The sequence below is a fragment of the Nymphalis io genome, chromosome 6 (genome assembly GCF_905147045.1).
Source record: "Nymphalis io chromosome 6, ilAglIoxx1.1, whole genome shotgun sequence".
In the NCBI taxonomy this organism is placed as follows: domain Eukaryota; kingdom Metazoa; phylum Arthropoda; class Insecta; order Lepidoptera; family Nymphalidae; genus Nymphalis; species Nymphalis io.
In genome coordinates this window covers 13,884,668-13,907,561 of record NC_065893.1, presented here as the reverse complement: position 1 = coordinate 13,907,561, position 22,894 = coordinate 13,884,668, and the positions used below count along the sequence as shown (strand labels likewise).

Here is a 22,894-nt window from a genome sequence, read left to right as displayed (position 1 = left end):
TCACCTCAGTACTTCGGTGATGGAACGGATTCTAAACAACCAACTGATCCATTACCTAGAAGATCACTGTCTAATTAATGATCGTCAGTACGGGTTTCGACCAAAACGGTCCACAGGTGATCTTCTAGCGTACGTAACACACCTCTGGGGTGAAGCTATCGACAAGCATGGAGAATCGTTGGCTGTCAGCCTCGATGTCTCCAAGGCTTTCGACAGGGTCTGGCACAGAAGTCTTCTCTCCAAGCTACCGGCATATGGTCTGCCTGCTCAGGTATGCACCTGGATTGCCAGCTTCCTACACAAGCGTAGCCTTCGTGTTTTAGTAGATGGCTGCGCTTCACAATTCTATGTAGTGAATGCTGGGGTCCCCCAGGGATCTGTGCTATCTCCCACACTCTTTCTTTTGCATATTAATGATATGCTCTCTCTTGGGAACATACATTGCTATGCAGATGATAGTACTGTGCATGGTGGATACCACGGACGCGCAGTGGCTGGGCGGGCGGAAACTGAGGAGAGGCGGGAGAATCTTGTCATTGAACTCGATAGGACGTTAGAGCTCATCGCCAAATGGGGTTCTGATAATCTAGTTGAGCTTAATGCCAAGAAAACACAGGTATGCGCTCTCGAAAAAGTCACCATTTTCCCCTCTTCCCTCCCTCTGTGGCTCACCGCTGATGATACAAAGCAAAATCGCCATGCTGGGGATGGACGTTCGCTGCGACCTTAGTCCAAGGGATTATAAAAACAGCTTCACGGAAACTCGGAGTTCTGAACAAGGTGCGACGTTTTTTCACGCCACAACAACTGTGCCTGTTATACAAAACACAGGTACGGTCTTGCGTTGAATATTGCTCGCACCTTAAGGATGGCTCCGCTAAGTATCTACTGGAGGCCTTGGACCGGTTGCAGCGATGTGCAGTACGCATTATTGGCGACGTAAAGGTCACAAACACCCTTGAACCTTTACAATTGCGTCGTGAGATAGCAGCACTGAGCGCTTTCTATCGACTGTATCACGGCGAGTGCTCTGCGGAATTATTCTTTCTAATTCCTGCTTCTCCCTTCCTTCTTAAGTCCACGCGAGCAGGTTCTCGATGTCACCGCCTAACTGTGACATCAATTCCATCGCGCACAAAGAAATTTGGCAACTCCTTTCTTTGTCGCACTACCAAAAAATGGAAATCCTTACCAGCTCACGTGTTCCCCTCCTCTTACAACCCGGGTTCCTTCAAACGAGGTGTGAAGAGACATCTTGCGGGCCGGCAAGGCGGGGACGGCTAGTACAGAACATTCTTTCCGACTGTACTGGCCGTCGTCGCGTTTGGACTCTACTACCACTTACCATCAGGTGGAGTAGAGTCATTTGCCATCCCGGCGCACATCAAAAAAAATATGACGAATATTTGGGACGAAACGCAAAAGCATTTCAACCTTTGATAGAATCAAACTCGCTTTTGTTGCCACCCTTCTAACAAAACTGACAACATTGGAGATGCTGCAATCTATTTCGCCGGATTTTAAAAATGTGTAAATGCTATTTGTTTAAAATTTAAATTTCACAATATGATTTTTTTTCGAAAGGCATGATGTTGTTACGTGTAAAAATAGTATCAAATTACTTTTAATTTATTGAAAGTGTGGCTAGTAAAATACAAACGATGAAAATAGAAGAAGTGATTTATTGCCACAGTATTTTATTTTTATTTTATATATTTATTTATTTTGAACAATTAATACATATGAACAATATATACGATGGTAACAACAATAGTATTAAACCTTGCCAGCCTAGTATCTCCCAAGTTGCGTTATACACAGTCAATGGTTTTATTCTATATTCTTTAGTAAATATCCTTTAATACACAAATGTTTCCTTAACATTTTTTAAATAGCACAATTGAACAATACCGAATGTGTTATGTCATATTGTTATCAAAGCGTATTGTCTCACAAAATAATTATGAACTATTGTGTAATTGGGAAACACACGTAACTAGTTTTTTCTTCTTCCTGGCGTTACTAATTTTTGGTACGAGTATTTCCCGTTAATACATAATAGTTCCTGATATTAATAGACCAAGTTCGAGCTTGAAAACATTTATCCGAATACTGAGATTAAATTGTATTATATATTATATTCCATAAAAATATAATGTTCCTTACGTTGTTTATCATCTTTAGGATATGTAATATATAGCAAGAATTTTATTGGTGAAGCAGACTGTAATAATAGTCTTCTTAGAAAAAAGATGCCTTAATATAAAGCTAGAATTGCACCGTTTGTTACAGCGCAGCGTTAGTTTCATCACTTCGACGTAATTTGCCTCTTCAAGTTTCACCAGACAAACATTTCTATGTAATGAAGCATTGCAACGCGCTCAAACCTTTATTACATCGAATCAAATATATTTTTATTTATTTATAAACATCACTATTCATATAAAAAGCATTCTATGTTGAAAACTCAATCCAGAGATTCGGAATAAAAATAAAATCATATTGTTTAGCGAACAAAAAAACCAGTACAAATTCGTTATTGTACTTCAAAAAGCATTGGCTATTGTGCTATTATGTGTGTCTGTTACATATTCACAAGCCAAAATGTTACATTTCGGAGTACCGCCAATTCAACACAATGAAACAAATTAAGCATAAGCATAAGTGATGCTTGTCCGTGTTCGGACTGATTTTCAATTCAATTTCACGTAAATACTGGACATTTTTATTTCGTGGCCATGCTGCATACCTTTAGGTTGCAGTCGAATGGACGCATAATGAATGAACGCTCGGCAAAGTACCACTCTCACAAAAATCGGCTAAGCTACCGCGAAGAGACCACCATCGATTAAAGAGGAAACTCTGTGTGTAAAATATGTTTTAAATGTAATTTATTAGTCTTTTAAAACTTTACAAATTAAATTATTAACTCTAATCGACTACACGAATTCGCTGAACTTAATAAGGCTATAACAATATAAAGGAACCATGTAACATTACAGTATTTTTGTCACAGATATCAAGTACTGTTCTTCGTGGTCACGTATGCAGTTCCCATGCTCGGGATGACCTTCTTCTATTCAGCTATGGGAAGAGTCCTATGGGGCTCAAGATCAATCGGCGAACTTACACAACGGCAAGCGGACTCGATACGATCGAAACGGAAGGTATTGTTTAAGAATTTTTACCTTATTCGATTGATTATACTATTTATTTACATAAAATTAAAACGTTGTTTTAAGAAATTAAAATTTTATGTATCAATTATATATAATAATAGATATAATATTAAATTTTTTATTTACATTTTATTATTACAAAATAACGATGATAGCTTGCGGATAACGATACGGCTATGCATTGGTTACTCACTTTCTGATAGATTTATTTATTTTTAAAGGAATATAACAGCACATATCTTTTTACGTAATAGCATATCCTGATATATATACCGATTACAGATAACACAACTTTTGCGAATTATCTATTGTCAACACAAGTTAAGCATATGAGCAGCTTATTGAAATTAAGCATTGAAAAAATTTAAGCAAGAAATAATAAACAAACGTTAATTTTATTAAAAATAAAAATATAATAAACCTAAAAAAAAAACGTTGCGTTAATTAAATTAGAAAAGTTTTATGTAGAACTAATTAATACCCGCTTTTGTGTTGTATAAGTCGTACCCTTTATTTGAAAAATGTTCGTAGGTACTCAAAGCTCGCTAAATTAAATTGAAAGTATTCCCATTTTATAATCGATTTTAATCCCATCTGGATTTAGCGGATGCCTGGATATTTGAGGTTCCGGTACAATCCTTTAGAAGGTTAACAATGTCGAAGGTTGTGTGTGCATAAGTAAAATAATATGTCAAAATCAAAATCAGTGTCAGCAAAATCCGCGGCTTCGGCAGCGTGTAATTTAGTTTGTGAGGTTGCGTATTTGATTTATATATATAAATAATATAAATTATTGAAATGTTTGATAACTCGTAAATAGCCATATTAACTTGAGAGGCAATATTTTAAAATCAGAGACAGACACTTAAATTATATTTATTTGTATCGATTAAATTTTGTTTTCAATTTTAGTGTCAATTGTTAACAGTTGATATTATGCGGTTGAATGCGTTTGACGATGCGCAAATAGTTTGGGTATTAGTTTTAACGTGACCTTAGGGAGGTTTTTGATGTGAAACATTTAATTGCGTTCTCTCCCGCCACTCGGACACACGTGGGAGTATATGTCAGTCTGTTAAACGTATAAATACCATGTATGTACTTACAATGAAGTAATACATAGTGTAGTAGTATATTTGTTATAATTGTAGAAAATTATATTTATTTTATTAACAAAACTATATATGAATTTAGTTTACTCCGTATTTATTTATATTCTTTGATTATAAATTCTTTCAATTACCATCAAATTCGATATTTCACAACTTACATTATATCTATTTTTTTTTAAATAAAAGTTATTTTCACTAAACAAGATCAAGTAGAGGATATTGCGCTCCGACAAAGCTACAGCGGGTTTTGAAAAAGCAAATGACATTCTACAAGATAATTTCCGATATTTTACAGAACGTTGTATTCTTTCAAATCCCTCAAATGGAATCGGTCCATTATTAGAGCTGGGAACAGTTGTGGTTCTTTCTGGTGAAGTATCATTCAGCATTCTGTATGACGAGAATCTCGTGGATATCCGACGAAAACAGAACGGAAGTATCTCGATCTGTCTCATGTTTTGGCTCTTATATTTTTGGGTTTACAATTCATAAAACCCAAGTACTAAATCACGTAATTCATTAATTAAATGCTAATTAAATATTAGAGTAAAGTTTTAAGGTTTATTGTAATTGTCGTCCCATCAGATTATGAGATCTAGGAAATAAAGAGTGCACCGTTCTTTGCTCGCACACACGTGTGCATTGTTACATCTTGTCTGAAGTCGGATAGTCTATGAAAACATCAATAGCGCCCTTATACATTCTAGTGAATAAAGACGAGGACGAAAGTCTATTAGTAGACACGTGTCCTCCGTCAAAACGGTGAAAGCGCGCCTTATCCGAATGAGCTCAAGGCGTTAAAGCGGCGAAAACACTGGAGGGTTCTAGTACGTTGCTCGACCGTCCCGTCGCCTCTCCGATCCGTGCTTAAAACGGATATCACAGTGGTTTTAGTGGAGTCAGAATCCAACATACCCGCTTACTCTCCCAAGAGCATACCTTTCTAAAGGACGCATGTGTAAAAAAGAAGGACAAAAATGAATTTTATCGTTAATTAATTTTAACGAAACCGTGACATGGTTTGCTAGTACAATAATATTATTCTATTCAAGTAAATTACCTTTGAACTAAAATACAGCATCGGTTTCTTATTATACGTATGTATATTTATGTATTGTTTATATATGTGACATAAAATTCGAGTGACGTTCTTTTTATATCATTCGTCGTAAAATGAATGTGTAATCTATCCCAGTATAAAATTCCTTATAAAATTTGGAGGTTTGGAAATGTTTATCTTTTATATAGCAAATCGCTGATTGCTTAATTTACGTGAAGGATACGCTATCGTAAGGCTCTGACTTTATAAAGCCATATACTTCCAAATAAACGGGATTATGGGAAGATTACTTGGTGGTAGCTTTGTGCAGGCCTGAATATGTACAATCCACTTATAATATATTCTACTGGTGGTGTTAGTTGATACATAGTTAACCTACCCATCTATTTTTCCATAATAAAAAAAAATAACAAACTGTTACCCTGCAGAAAAACAGGAGTATTATTTTTAATTAAAATTTTTGTTCAAGTGCATTTCAACTTTGTTTTCCAATATTTAGTGTAACGTTTCATTAAGGTAACATTAATTTAAAAAGTTATTTTATACATTACTTTTTGAGACTAAGCTGTTTTTTTTTAAATAAAAACAGGTTATTAACGGTATCGAAAATACTTTCGATTACGTTACTTTTTTTTGGTAAAAAGTTACGGTAGTTTGTAAACAACGACTGTATTTTATCAACAAGATCGGAAAAGGTTATCATTTACGTTTGATCGGAATTTATTTGATTGTTTGATCGGTACCGAAAGTTTTTCATTTTGCATTTAAATTCGAGATTGAACTTTCATTCTCATTGGGCCCAAAGACCTTCTTACTTTATTAACTTTACCTAAGTTGAAATTGTAACTAGATATCGCAGTCACTTATGTACATACATAACTTAATATGTTATTTTTAAAATATTTAATTTATTCAATAAGTTCTTTGCTCTTTATATAATTAACCGAAGTTTTTATTATTGAATTATAAACTGATTTCTCTTTTTAACAGAATATTTTTGATTTATTATTTTAGTATAACGAGATTTTTTACGCAGTTTTTTAGAATTTGAAAACACATTAAATGGCAATGAAATATAATAATAAGTTTATATTGATTCACAAAAGTCGTTTCATTATATTTTATTAATATTAATGTACAAAAAGTCGTAACTTTTGTCCATTTATTCGTTTTTAAACTATTCAGAAGATTTTTATGTATGTTTTTTTCACAGGTCGTGAAGATGTTTATTCTAGTCATCGTCATATTTGGAATATGCTGGCTGCCCTACCACACCTATTTCATCTACACGCACTTCAATCCCTCCATACTGTACATGAAGTATATTCAACACGTCTACCTCGGGTTCTACTGGCTGGCAATGGCGAATGCGATGGTCAACCCAATCATCTACTATTGGATGAATGCCAAGTAAGCGATAAAGATATTTCACTATGATGATGACTTATTTCTGACTGGTAAAGATCAAGGCGGCTAATTTCAAAGGAGAGTAGCAAACAGCGAAAGACACATTGTCGGGTTAAATCTGCACTAGCTGAAGGACCAACAGCTTTGGGTCCTTTCTAAGGCACAATAAATTCTGAACGTCTTCCTTAAGTTAAGTTTAAGTTCATTAAATTTATGTTAATCATTGTGATTATTAGTAAGTTTATAAGTATAACCAACATTTGTATGTATAATTGATAATTTCTTATAACGATCTTGTAAGTATATTAAAGCCTGGTAGTACAAAATCACTGGTTTTTCAATGCAACATTGAAGAAGCATAAATTTTGCGTTGGAACTACCATATTAGGTATATTTACAACACGACAAAAATATTATGATTGATGGAGTTATAACGGTAGGCGAAGCAGTGCAGTACCCTTAAAGTGAATTCAGCTGTTTCGAAGATTATACATAAAGATATCAAAGACGAAGTTATAAAATTATTTTCGTATGAAAGAAATACCTAAATCAATGTAAGCTATTTCTAAATTATTCAAAGTTGAACAATTTGTTTTGTTCAAATCGAATTATCCACATCAACTCGAGTCATTGCGTGTAGACGGGCCGTTATATATAAAAGAAGTTAATATTCAGACGAGAAAATAGGAAATTCAGTCGTTATTTTCTTTCAGCGCGGCGAGTGGTAATATTTTTAAAAATCAATTTCTAAGCGCTTAGTATATATATAGCACATAACATGCATATAAAACTACTATAATGTAAGGAAAAATTCGAAAACTTATTTACGTATTTAATTAAAAACCATAGAAATTATATGCTTCATCAGCGGTCGTAAATGTCCAGTTATTCAAAAAAATTAAATATACTTATACAAACAAGCACAGCTGGTGGTTGAGCTTTGTTCAAGTTCGTCTGAGTAGGTACCACCCAATCATCAGATATTCTACCGCAAAAGAGCAGTACTTGGTATTGTTGTGTTCCGGTTTGAAGGGTAAGCGAGTCAGTGTAATTACAGGCACAATAAATACATAATATCTTCAGTTTCCAAGCTTGGTGGCGCATTGGTGATGTAAGCGATGGTTAACATTTCTTACAATGCCGATGTCTATGGGCGTTGATGACCACTTACTATCAGGTGGCCCATACGCTCGTCCGCCTACCGATTCTATAAAAAAAAAACACTTGCTTTGAAACAGATCCATACAAAAAAATGTAATTAATAATTAATTTTATCCGTGCAGTGACGGAGAAAGAATACATTTCACTGCCCCTCTCTTTCCCATGGGTGTCGTAAGAGGCGACTACGGGATATCTGAGCGACCATCTGCTCATCTGGTGGTAGGATGCTAACATCCGCCTGGCTTGTTACCACCGTACGCATGGTGAAAAACTCGTGAAGTGGCTTGCAGCCGCGTTTCGAGGTCAGCCAGCGTACAGCCAGTGCCCGAGCGAGTATTGCCGCGATGGGTGTTGGTCCAGTGGAGACGGCTGTTGAACCAATGCCGGGGGAAACTGTATTGACCTGCCGGACAGGGAGACCCGAAGAAACGGCTGTTCCGCTGGCCGCCCGTGGCATAGTACAGGGGCCCGAGCGTGCCTAACCAGCTCGCGAGGCTGCCCCACCAGGCCACGCATAATCTCGGGGTGGACCGTCGTGCCGGTTGGTGACCGGAAGGTGGGGTCCCGGCGGCCACTTCCGGGGAGGTTCGGGGGCCCTTCCGTCCGGCGGATCAGTATATTTTCCTTTTTGGCAACCATTTGGGAAAACACGCCTCCATACTTTGCCCATCCCTATCGTGGCAATACGTCGCTCGCTTCACGTCTCTTCCTTATTTTTCCAAATAGTAGCGCAAATAAGAAATAACGGTCGTTCAGCGGTGCACACCCCCACCATACCCACGCTGTTTGAGGTCGAGTTCTCTAACATCCGAGGACTCCACGCTAACCTCAACGCTGTCCACCACCATCTCGAGACAGCACGGCCAGCAATGTTGTTTCTCACGGAGACGCAAATACTCCGCCCTGCCGACACCAGCTACCTTAACTATCCCGGCTACATGCTAGAAGAATATTTTAAAGCGAAAGCCGGGGTATGCTTGTTCGTCAGGGCGGATGTTTGTTGTCACCGATTGCGCTGCTTGGAGGACCCCTCCTTCTCCATGTTGGTGGTACGTGTGGACCTGGTTCGTCAGAATCGAGTCTACGTGTGCCTCTACAGATCCCAAAATGGTGACTTGGAGACAAGCCGATTATTTGACCATCTTAGTCGGGTGGCAGATGCTGCGCAAGAGCAGTTTCCTAACGCGGAATTGGTGTTTTTGGGGGATTTTAATGCTCACCATGAATCATGGTTGAAATCCCTCAAAACTGACCATATCATGTCGATCTGTGCTATCTCCCACACTCTTTCTTTTGCATATCAATGATATGCTCTCCCTTGGGAACATACATTGCTATGCAGATGATAGTACAGAGCATGGTGGATACCACGGACGCGCAGTGGCTGGGCGGGCGGAAACTGAGGAGAGGCGGGAGAATCTTGTCGTTGAACTCGATAGGACGTTAGAGCTCATTGCCAAATGGGGTTCTGATAATCTTGTTGAGTTTAATGCCAAGATAACACAGGTATGCGCTCTCACAGCGAAAAAGTCACCATTTTACCCTTATCCCTCCCTCTGTGGCGTACCGCTGATGATACAAAGCAAAATCGCCATGCTGGGGATGGACGTTCGCTGCGACCTTAGTCCAAGGGATTACATCGAGGCTATTATAAAAACAGCTTCACGAAAACTCGGAGTTCTGAACAAGGTGCGGCGTTTTTTCACGCCGCAACAACTGTGCCTGTTATACAAAACACAGGTACGGTCTTGCGTTGAATATTGCTCGCACCTTTGGGATGGCTCCGCTAAGTAGATAGATAAGATAGATAAAGTCTTTATTTGGATCACACCACATGAGTAAAAATAAGAAGAAATGACAAAAGTAACACAGAGTTTAAGTTAATTTATGTCGTAGAAAAAGATAAATAAAAAATTAACAAACTTACAAAAATATTTACAAAAATATTTTCAAAAATATTTATATAATAAAGTACCTACTGGAGGCCTTGGACCGGTTGCAGCGACGTGCAGTACGCATTATTGGCGATGTAAAGCTCACAAACACCCTTGAACCTTTACAATTGCATCGCGAGATAGCAGCACTGAGCTTTTTCTATCGACTGTATCACGGCGAGTGCTCTGAGGAATTATTCTCTCTAATTCCTGCTTCCCCCTTCCTTCTTAAGTCCACGCGACCTGGTTCTCGATGTCACCGCCTAACTGTGACATCAATTCCATCGCGCACAAAGAAATTTGGCAACTCCTTTCTTTGTCGCACTACCAAAAAATGCAATTCCTTACCAGCTCACGTGTTCCCCTCCTCTTACAACCCGGGTTCCTTCAAACGAGGCGTGAAGAGGCATCTTGCGGGCCGGCAAGGCGGTGACGTCTAGTACAGAACATTCTTCCCGACTGTACTGGCCGTCGTCGCGTTTGGACTCTACTACCACTTACCATCAGGTGGAGTAGAGTCATTTGCCATCCCGGACATATAAAAAAAAAAAAAAAATTAATTGCTTGTATTCTGTTAACCATGTAAGTAATCATGTTGAGTAATCTGATTGCCTTGCTTATTGACGTAATTAACATTATCTCATTAAAACGTTGTTTACTGAAAAATAATGGAGATAATAAAAATGGGAGGAGTACATCACTCCTGATCGATTTCGGTCACAGCGGCCATTTTGAACTGAGGACATTCATTGGCTTGTATGTATACACAATCATACACACTTTTTCCATTTCCTCACTCTTATAATCCAATGTATTGACAATACAGATCGGAGAAAATTCAGTCGTAGTACACAGATATTTTAATGTGCTTTCCGAGCGAATTTCCAATTTCTTGACAACTATACAGAAAATTTAAGTACAGTAAAATTAAGTTCGTACTCAGGACTTTGAGATGACGCCTGCTAAGCTAGCCACTAAAGGCGAAAGAAAACTTTTTATTTTTAGCTCCTTTGTTATGTCTACTTAATTAAGAAAGTTATTTGATAACGACATCTTTCTCGCTTTACAACAAAACATTAATTGTATGTTGAGGACTAACGAAGAATGCTGCCTATTCAATTAAACAAATTGTAACCGATTCCTATGGCCGGATGAATAAAGATAATTAATAAAGGCATTTTGAATGTTAGCGAAGTTGTTACCGCAACTTTGGATGAAGTTATTTATATATGCGATATAACCGCCAAGAAAATAATTTTTGTGGTCTCTAAAATTGTACCTTTTATAATATATTTATATTATATTTTTAGATACTATTAACACTATTATAACAAATACAAAATCAATCAGACTAACAAATTTTGGTTAATTCCTATTGACGAAACTAGTGTTAGTTGACAATTTGTTTTTTTTTTCAATTTTGCCCATTTATACTTGCCATTTCTTGGTTAAAAAGGTTCCGTTCCGTGGTTCCGTGTATGAATATATGCTTAACTTAATGCATAATAATATTATGAATCTCTATTAATATAATCTGTAATACTTATGCTGCAGAGAAAACAATAATATTATTTATTGATGTTACATTTCTTCGAGAAGAATAATTTTAAATACATATGATATGTTTTTACAATTACCTTTTTTAGTCTTTTTTTTTAGTCAGTTTTATTAAGATTTTCGTTTTCTGTTACTCATTTTTATCGTCTATTGATTACAAATAGTTTTGGATAAAGTTGTTCAATGTACAAGCACACGGTTTCTAATGCTTTATTATATGTATCGATATATATTTTTTATACTTTTGTTCTTATTTTAAACAAACATTTTCTTATTCTTATAATATTTTGTTCACAGGTTTAGATCATATTTCCGAACGGCTATTCTATGCCGTTGGCGAGATTCATGCTTCCGAAGGAAACGGTCGATGCCGGAATCACCACCGGACTTCATCTCCCAATCCGGCAGCCGATCCAGATCAGGTTTTTACTCGTTAACGTAATTATAATTTGAAGTGATTAAATATATTAAATTTAGATAAAATATTAGGAGACAAGAGCGCTCAGTTGATAAATATTTGGGGTCTAAAATTGCTGATTAAAACCCGAGCAAGCACCACAGATGTTCCTTCTGCTTGATTTGGGTTTAGAATTGATTTAGTGCCATGGTAATCCTTCACCACTTCACGATACTTTCCTAAGTAACTTGAAGGAGCATGTGCAAGTTCTGCCACATATGTATCCACCAACCCACACTGGAGCAGCTTAGTGGAGTGAGCTGCACTTTCCCCTCAGAAGGCACCTGCCCAGTAGTATAATATTCAATGGCTGTTTTCGTAAAAAACAGGTGATGCGTAGAACATATAGTATATTCATATAGTATCTATTACAAAAAAAGTTACAGAAAATGTAATATTTTTTGCTTAAAGATCATCAAATCGATTGCTCGTAATACTTGAAACCCTTATGTTTTCGTTTTTGGTATTTCCTTATTTTTTCATTAAATATACATCATATTAATAAAATGTACTTTTTTACAGATCTAATATTGTTGAAGAAATACAAAACGAGGAAATTATTTTTTAAAAATGTAAAATTACTTACTGTTGTTCTTGCTCTATCGGCGTTCAGCTTTTATTTCCTCTAGTTTTTATTATATAAATTGGGTGGGCACAAGGATGGGCAATTGGGCAACCTGATAGTAAGTGGTCACTAGCGCCCATAGACGTGAGCATATGTCCCTTGCGCTCCACTGGCTCACTCATACTTAAAACCGGAACACAACAATAATATTTACTGCTGTTTAAAAAACGTGATAAGTGAGTCGTATATTTCCAGACAGGCTTGCACAAAGCACTAACACCAAGCCAGGTTATTTATTTGCTTATATAAATTAGTCAAGCCACTTAAGTTATATACTACTATTTATATATATAAGACTTGGGTTTTGGTCCTGGGTCTGGCTCTTCGTCAAATTTCATTTCTGTCTGTAAAGTAACAAACTAACAGACAGATATACTTTAAATTTTTTTATTATTAATTTTATTTTCATAACTAAACCATTGCGTAGTACCTTCTTATATAATTGCGTGCCTACAAAATTTATTTTGGAAAATAAACACGGGTTTTTTGCAAAATTCTGTGTAACCGTAAGTTGGTAACAAATGAATATGGTGTTGATTTATTATTTAAGCGTCAATGGTTCAAACTTAAAAGGGCCGCGAATCGATGTGAAACTCGCAAGTTCGATCCCAATCCCTTCGGCAACTATCGTCACACAAACTTTATTGAAGCCCTATCAGTATCTAAATATTTAAAAAAATACATTGCTTTTTATCTTATTATTTGTATCTACAGAGACTTTCATATCCGTGCTATTTTTCAAGATTTTGTTTTTTCGCTCCATTAATTGCGAATTCTAATTAAAGATATATATAATTAATTGACTGCCTCGTTGGCCTTCATACTGGCTTGATGTAAGCGTGTGCACTATAATATCTCCTTCGTAGTTGACTAAACTCTCTTGAGATTGGCCGCCGTGGCCGAAATCGGTCTGGAGGACATTATTATTATATAATTAAATATAAATTAAGCCATCTCTTCTAAGGCTTCGAGATGGCCCAGTGAACGCGTGAATCTTAACCAATGAACGTGGGTTCAAACCCGGGCAAGCACCTCTAAATTTTCATGTGCTTAATTTTTGCTTATAATTCATCTCATGTTTTTTGGTGAAGGAAATATCGTGAGGAAACCTGCATGTGTCTAATATCATCGAAATTTGCCACATGTGTATTCCACCAACCCGCATTGGAGCAGCATGGTGGAATAAGCTCGAAACCTTCTCCTTAAAAAGGGAGAGGAGGCCTTAGCCCAGCAGTGGGACATTTATAGGCTGTTACTGTTAGAAATTAAGCAATCTTCGGTTCCGAATAGTTACTCCAAAATCACAAAGACTTTGTTCTTTTAACCAATTTTATGATCCATTTTAGCATTACCTAAAGCTTGATGGAGTGACGAGGACAAGTGCATCATCGCAGATGTCAGAATAATAAATAAACTTTTCAATAAAGAAATTTGTAACTTTCTACAGTGATGCGGAAATTGCCAATTTCATTGCGAACGCGCCATAACACGAACGAGTCTACATTGCATTCCATTTTCAATTCATACAAAATATACAATTTAATACCATGCATATAACATTCCTTTGAATTTCTAGACGACCTCGTGTTCGCACATAAAAGACATTTGAAATGTATACAAGAGATTATTTTGTTCATACATATGTACATATTGAATCACGTATTTTTTATTAAATCAGAACGATTAGTTTTATTTCCCAGTGGTAAGAACGCGTGAATCTTAACCGATAAACGTATGTTCAAGCCCGGGCAAGCACCTCTGAATTTTCATGTGCTTAATTGCTGTTTATAATTCATCTCGTGCTTTTCGGTGAAGGAAAACATCGTGAGGAAACCTGCATGTGTCTAATTTCACCGAAATTCTTGTGGTAGAATAAGCTCCAAACCTTCTCCTCAAAAATGGAGAGGAGGCCTTAGCATAGCAGTGAGACATTTACAGGCTGTTACTGATTAGTTTTAATATTTGATACCGATATTAAAATCAATTTTGCTATATTTTTTTATTGATCATAATAATAAATCTTACCTTACTTATTATTATATGTTACTTATTATTTATATGTTAATTTTGGCGGCAATTTTGACATTGACAATTTTTTTTTAATTATTTAATAGCACAGTTGAAAGATTATTTTTGTAATTTATGTATTATTTGCCATTACACGTAATATGTATTGTAAGCCGAGATGGCCCAGTGGTAAGAACGCGTGAATCTTAACCGATGATCGTGGGTTCAAACCCGGGCAAGCACCACTGAATTTTCATGTGCTTAATTTGTGATTATAATTCATCTCGTGCTTTACGGTGAATGAAAACATCGTGAGGAAACCTGCATGTGTCTAATTTCACTGAAATTCTGCCATATGTGAATTCTACCAACCCGCATTGGAGCAGCGTGGTGGAATAAGCTCCAAACCTTCTCCTCAAAAAGAGGAGAGGAGGCCTTTAGCCCAGCAGTGGGACATTCACAGGCTGTTACGGTACGGTTACTTATTATTAGAGCTTGGGAAGAGAGAGTGCACTTGTGTTTGCGCACACACTTGTGCACTATAATATCTCCTTTGGCCGCCGTGGACGAAATCAGCCTGGAGGATATTACTTGCAACCTATTATGTTATATTTATATTGAAAACGCTAAAAAACATTATATTTTTTTATTTGATTAACGTGCTTGATATTTTCAATGAAAGGTCAGTTTTAGAATTTATTTAAAATTAATAACTTTTGTTTGTAATTGTGAATGAGTAACACGAGTCTAAATTCTAAAGGGCTTTGGCATTCGCCATTGAAAAATTATATATAAAATAACTAATAACTATTCAGTTATTAGTTATTTTATATATAATTTTTCATAATTTGATATACAATAAATTAATGGTGGTAGTGCTTTTTACAATGATGGTACACAACAGACCTATATGTAATACTTCTATATTGAATATATGTTTTGACTTTCATTTAGCTCAGTTCCGGTTGGAAGGTTGAGTGAGCAAGTGTAATTCCTATCACAAGGAATATAACATAAAATATTTTAGATTAAAAGGATTATTAACCTTTTACATTATAAAGAATAGTTTTTTCTTTTTACAATACCATTGTATATTGCGAAAGTAGCACTTTACTTTGCCTTACAAAAATATATAAAGTCAAATCTTAAGCTCAATTAATACTTGCATGTTGAAAATGTTTTCCTACTATCTAAAATTCTGTCTATGATCTAGTTTAAAACACGTAATAAAACTCTAATTAAGAGAGTCATGACGCAACAAACTTGCTACACGTGTCGTAATTTAACTTCAAAAGATTTTCGCATTAGTTTTATAACAGTCGACGGGGCACGGGAAACTTAATCGAAGGTGCGGTTTTCTGTGTAACCACTGATGTTTAGATGTTCTTAATTTGTATGTGTCTTTCGCTTGGTGATGAAGGAGAACTGAAGTGGAAACTGCCAAATGTGTATCTGTGAATGTGTGTGCGTGGTGGAATAAGCTCCAAACCATCTCCTCAAAAGGAAAGCAGGCCTCGCCCCAGTCTTAGAGCGTTATAATAAGAAATAAAATCTGAGTTATATTGACAGAGCAATGTTAGTCTAAAAAATAGTTATATTTTTACATATCAATGACGTTTTTATAGTATAGGATGAGCATGTGGGCCACCTGATGGTAAGTGCTCACTAACGCCCATAGATATTGGCATTGTTAGAAATGTTAACCATCGCCAATTCACCACCAACCTTGGGAACTAAAATGTTATAACCCTTCAAAGCGGAACACAACGATAACCGATAATATGATAATAACAACCGGTTTGAAGGGTGAGTGAGCCAGTGTAATTACAGGCACAAAGGACATAAAATCTTAGTTCCCAAGGTTGGTGGCGCATTGGCTATAAGCGATGATCATACCCAGTCTGCCCACAGCTAGGCACATCAGAAAAGAACTGTAAGCAGACTTATTTACATAGCTTTGTACAATGAATGTTTATCTTTTGTAGCTGTAGAGGAGCCCAGAAGTTCAAGAGGAAATGCAGCAGTCGCATGGCCGCGCTCGTCGTATCGGGAGCCCGGCCAGCGGTCGCAGAGACCGCCTTCGCTTGTTAGCTGCCCACGATGTCCGCACCGGACGTACTACGACGGTGAGACGAAAATAATTCAAAATAAAAATTACGCTTTCTCCAAATAAGCTCTTACTAGCACTCTTAAATCAGAATTTTAAAGATAAACTAAATTATTAGTTACTACTGGTTGGTAATGTAGATTTTACCACGATGAATTGGCAAGAAACATATATATATGTATGTTCATGTTAAATATAATATACTTTAAGTTGTATATATCTCCAAGTTATCATCATATCATCTATATAATATTTTACAGAACAATATGCCTTATTTATAAATATATTTTTAACATCAGCTTGGAATGTGTTCATTAAATGTATGTTCTGCGGTATTACTAGCGAGTGTTTCGTGAAAAAAAAACCGAGATGGCCCAGTGGTAAGAACGCGTGAATCTTAACCGATGATTATGGGTTCAAACCCGGGCAAGCACCACTGAATTTTCATGTGCTTAATTTGTGATTATTATTCATCTTGTGCTTTACGGTGAAGGAAAACATCGTGAGGAAACCTGCATGTGCCTAATTTAACTGAAATTCTGCCACATGTGTATTCCACCAACCCGCATTGGAGAAGCTTGGTGGAATAAGCTCCAAAACCTTCTCCTAAAAATGGGAGAAGAGGCCTTAGCCCAGCAGTGGGACATTCACAGGCTGTTACTGTACTGTTTTGTGAATATTATTTTATCGTTCGATTGTCAAATCTACCTTTTTATTTTCGTAATAAGCGTGCGTCATTTTCGCCCGAGTGAAATATTTAGACTTTCTATGATTATGGAGATGACAGTTGACCATATCAAAAAAGGATTCTGCGTCATTTCCAATTACACTGAGAAAATGTTGCGGAAATGATGGTTATATATTTACAGACAAGTTTTGAAGCAGACTATTCTATTCTAAGCTATAGTTTACACGATATTTTTATTTGACTTTATACGAGACGTTTTTAAATCTAATGATGTGATTTTAATATTCTGAAAGTCCTTTGTGTACAGTTTTTGCTATTTCTTCTTATTAAAGATTTGACTGTCTATGTACACTTGAAAAATTTAGCCAGTTTACGAGAATGTCTCTTTATTAACGACTTTCGTGTCTAATATTTATTGCGGGAGATTACTCAATTATATAGTAAATAGCATGTTTTATAAAATTCATTAATCAAACACATTTCTGGGACATATCCTGGGACATTATTCACACACGGCCATCTGATCCCAAATTAAGCTTGAACAAAGCTTGTGCTATGGAAACCAGACAACTGATATACTACATATACTACTTTTCTTTTTGTAAATACATACTTATATAGAAAATTACACCCAGACTCAGGACAAACAGGCATGTTCATGCACACAAATGTCTGTCCTGGGTGGGAATCGAACCCACAACCTTCGGCGTGAAAAGACAAGTATCTACCAATCACGCCAACCGGCTCGTCAGACAACACGTCAGACAACGTCAGACACATTTCAACAATAGATATAAATGAAATTTAAATATTAACATAATTAAAATTGTTGTTTATACATCACGATAAACATAAACAATATTATTTAATTTAAAATAAAAAAATGTCATATCTAACGGAAAATATACAGTAAATAATAATAAACTTGATGGTAGGGCTTTGTGCAAGTACGTATAGGCACGCACCACACACCTATCAAATATTTAAACAGTAATACTTAATATCGAGATGGCCCTGTGGTAAGAACGCGTGAATCTTAACCGATGATCGTGGGTTCAAACCCGGGCAAGCACCACTGAATTTTCATGTGCTTAATTTGTGATTATAATTCATCTCGTGCTTTACGGTGAAGGAAAACATCGTGAGGAAACCTGCATGTGTCTAATTTCACTGAAATTCTGCCACATGTGAATTCTACCAACCCGCATTGGAGCAGCGTGGTGGAATAAGCTCCAAACCTTCTCCTCAAAAAGAGGAGAGGAGGCCTTTAGCCCAGCAGTGGGACATTCACAGGCTGTTACGGAAGTAAACGCATTAAAAAAATAAGCAGGCCGTGATTAAAAAAAAAAATAATTAATAACTTAATATTGTTGTATTCCGGTTTGAATGGTGAGTGAGCCAGTAACTATTAACAAGGGACATAATACCTTAGTTATACATATTATTTTACCTACACAAAGCTAATAAGTACCATATGGTGAATTTAACACAATTACTGGACTAACTAGTAGCTGTGTTTATGGTTTGAGTTAATCCTTTGATTAATACTCTCCTAGCAATTACGTAAAGGTCTATAACAAGCCTATTGAATGTGTAGAGTATAGAGACATGTATTGATTGTATACCATTAAAAATCGCTATTATTTCCCAGGAAAAATATAGGATTCTATAAATAAATGGTTTCTTAATTCGTTAAAAGGAAAACTTGCCTTAAAAATAATTCTTAATCTATTCGATTCACAAAGGCTTAAAAAAAAAATTGAAGGAAATTGCTTTATAATGCAATAGAGAAAACGTTTTAATTATAAATGTTGTTTTACGAATCGATATGGATAAGAAATAAATTGTTTGTTAAATTATACTGTATAATATTTATATATATTGTATAATATTTATTGTATAACGATGAAGCGTTAAATCTTTTGATAATCGTGGGTTTAAAGTTAAAATTTGTAAATTAATTTTTAATGAACGGACAGGATATACATTGAATATCTATTAGCCCTATTATGAAAAAAGAAGAGGTATTCTGTCAAATTATTATGTGTTTCGGTCGAGTTTTTTCTTCCTTCTCTCGACTCCACCGAGACACTAGAGGAACATGGCACAAGTAGGCTGAGGATGCTTATGTCAAAATGATACCTCCTCTTAGGCTTCTCCGATCCGATTGACCCACAAAACCCAATCTTTGCAAGATTTAATGCAAATTGATTCGATTTCAGTTTTAAATTTAAATAATAATTTGATTTAAAAATAATAATAATAATAGGCACGAGACCTTGAGGATTAAAAAAGTGTCAAAGTGATTTTATATATATTTTATTTAAAATAAAATGTTCACAACCTATTTCATATCGTTTTCGTAAGATCTTTTCAAATGAAAAATATTAAAAAGAGACAAAGAATATCGACCGGATTTGAACATACAAAGGCTAACTCTAAAAATAGTACGTATTAGAACGATTTGACGTAGTTTAGGTAGAATTCTTTTTGTACCATTACGATGAACCAAGTGTATTGTTCGTTTAAAAATACATTTTTTTGTCATTATTTAGAGAAAACTTTTACTTATTATTATTTTCTCTATCCTTTTTAGTAGTATATTATATAATGCATTGAAAAAAATGCAAATACCTAACAACAACAAGTTAGTGAAATGATTACTTAACAGCCTGCGAATGTCCCACTGCTGGGCTAAGGCCACCTCTCCCTTTTTGAGGAGAAGGTATGGAGCTTATTCCACCACGCTGCTCCAATGCGGGTTGGCAGAATTTCTGTGAAATTAGACACATGCAGGTTTCCTCACGATGTTTTCCTTTACCGTATAGGACGAGATAAATTATAATAACAAATTAAGCACATGAAAATTCAGTGGTGCTTGCCCGGGTTTGAAACCGTGATCAATGGTTAAGATTCACGCGTTCTTACCACTGGGCTATCTCGGCTTATATATAGGTCCTATAGAAATATTCTTATTCTAAAATTTTGTGCATCAGTGCGTATCAGACTATCAAATGTGATCCAACGCTTGAATTTACTTTTCTGGTGCAAGCAGCTTAAGTGAATATCGTTCCTTCCGCTGGTTTGTCTAACGAGGTTAAATAGGCTAGTTATAGCCCAAATTGCATCAATATTTATCACCTAAAATAGTAGATATTCAGAAAATAGATTAAATTGAAATTTAAAAGTATACTTTTTTCAAGTTATTACGAACTCTCGGGTCGTCATTTTGAAGTAGTTTGAAACTTAAATAACTGGATACCTTTTTATTTTGATAACACATTGAAAACTTTTGTTAGGAATATTGATAAATGAGGCTTGAGTTTTCATAATATGTCGTGATGGTTATATAGATTTCATTCTATACTTTAAATGGTCGACGGTGTAATTACACTTGCGTAAAAAGTTACTACTGTGTTTCTAGTCAGTTCTTCTTTGTAGAATCAACACTTCGATCTGGTGGTAGCTTACTGGTGGTAGTGCTTTGTGCAAGCTCGTCTGGATAGGTACCACCCACTCATCAGATATTCTACTGCAAAACAGCAGTGCTTGGTATTGTTGTGTTCCGGTTTGAAGGGTGAGTGAGCCAGTGTAATTACAGGCACAAGGGACATAACATAGTAGTTCCCAACGTTGGTGGCGCATTGGTGGTGTAAGCGATGGTAAGCATTTTTTACAATGCCAATGTCTAATGGCAACTTGGGGGTTAGATTCGTATGCCGTGACGGCAAACGCCATTATGCCGTCATGGCCTCATCTCATAAACACTCTTACTATAAATATCATTATAATAATAATAATAAATAAATATTTATTTTATTAACGAATGCCTATATTTTAATTTATGTGCACATATTTTATTGGTATTCTTTAATTATAAATTATTATAATTACCGTCAATGTCGATGCACACATCGACACGTACACATACACATCTGTCGGACGTTCCCCGATGGCACCATTCTTTTATTGCCAATCCTTATATGTTTTAATAATAATCTATTAATTCAATGTAGAATTGCACTTAGTCCATGACAGTAAAATTAATAACGACCACCGCTTCGGAATTGAAAAGACCCTGACCTGAGAACTGGCGAAAGAAAGTCAGTGAGATATTTTTTATTCATGTAATTGTTTACAATTTTCAATATGATAGATAGACCGTTTTCATTCCTTAGGTGTGCTATCATTCATGAACTCAATAATTACAATCATACGTTTATAATTTAATATATATATTCTATTATATATAAAAGTAAATATTATTTAATTATAATTCATATTCTTACTGATTTTGTTTCAGCATTCATACATGGGCGTAAAGTGTAAATAGCTACGTAAATTGAAGAACAACTTACTTAATTTGTGTCTGATTTAATTATAAGTAATAGCATTTTATGTATAAAAACAATCTATTTGAAAGGAAGTGTATTTATATTAAATAAATATTTACTGATTGTTACAATAAACCGGTTGTATTGTGTAAGAAACTAACTCGAAACTCACCGCAGAATGATATGAATTCGATATTGATAATAATAATTTGAACATTTTAAGGGTACACCTATCAAAATAGAGTGTCACTGGAAATCGGTTTTCAACAATTCTAGAGTGAGATACGATGTGATTTCTTACATAATAGCAGTTCCAGTATCTTATTGTTGTGAAATTCATTTGAAGTAAAGTAAGTATGGTACGGTCAATGTCAACTGGTGAGCTCTCCTCTCTTTGAGGAGAAGAGTTCATTACTCGTGATCATATTTATGACGTCCTGACCGCTTACCCAGCTGCGCAGGACATAATTATAATGCATAAATGTGTGCACAAACATCGGTGCACTCTTTATACCCTCACTTTCATAATCTAAAAGGACGACAAACCAATATAACCGGTAAAAAATTAGCAACCGGGCGGCTTTACAGGCATTCTGAGGCACGGGAGTATACATCACTCATCAGGTATTCTACCGCAAAACAGCAATACTTGATATTGTTGTGTTCCGGTTTGAAGGGTGAGTGAGCCAGTGTAATAACAGGCACAAGGGACATAAAATCTTAGTTCCCAAGGTTGGTGGCGCATTGGCTATAAGCGATGGTTGACACTTCTTACAATGCCAATGTCTAAGGGCGTTTGGTGACCACCTACCATCAGGTTCCAATTCTATAAAAAAAAAAAACATACTTCCATCTACCAGACTCCAGGCTACTCCTCTACTTACCTACCTACCTAAGTACCATTAATAGCTTTTATTAATAAGTTAGACTTGCCGAAATTCTTCGACAGAAAATCCCAATTACTTTTTATTGGCATGACCTGGGGTTTGTACACTGAACCGCGGGATCGGCAGCTTTATATCTAGCCACTAGACCAACGAGGCAGTCATGATCATATTAATAACACATCCCCAATCCAACAGTCAATAATCTCATAGAAATGGACAATGAACATAGAGGCTATTATGTCAATTTCTATTGGAACGTACCCCACTTATCTATTTATACATCAACCTGGTTCATATTCATAAAAAACATGGAACGAACGACGAGGATCTATAATAATAATATCGCGGGACATTATTCACACACGGCCATCTGATCCCA

General features: G+C 35.9%; 1 protein-coding gene across 1 annotated transcript in view; it reads left to right on the top strand.

Annotated features, from left to right (window-relative positions):
- Positions 1–21,642, top strand: part of LOC126768965 (tachykinin-like peptides receptor 86C) — a 61,217-nt gene extending 39,575 nt beyond the window's left edge. The window contains exons 7-11 of the mRNA XM_050487465.1: positions 3,017–3,167; positions 6,565–6,761; positions 11,708–11,832; positions 16,485–16,625; positions 21,598–21,642. Of these exons, the coding sequence (XP_050343422.1) occupies positions 3,017–3,167; positions 6,565–6,761; positions 11,708–11,832; positions 16,485–16,625; positions 21,598–21,623 (640 nt within the window). The 3' untranslated portion in view covers positions 21,624–21,642. The remainder of the gene's footprint in view (positions 1–3,016; positions 3,168–6,564; positions 6,762–11,707; positions 11,833–16,484; positions 16,626–21,597) is intronic.
- The last annotated feature ends 1,252 nt before the right edge of the window (positions 21,643–22,894 follow it).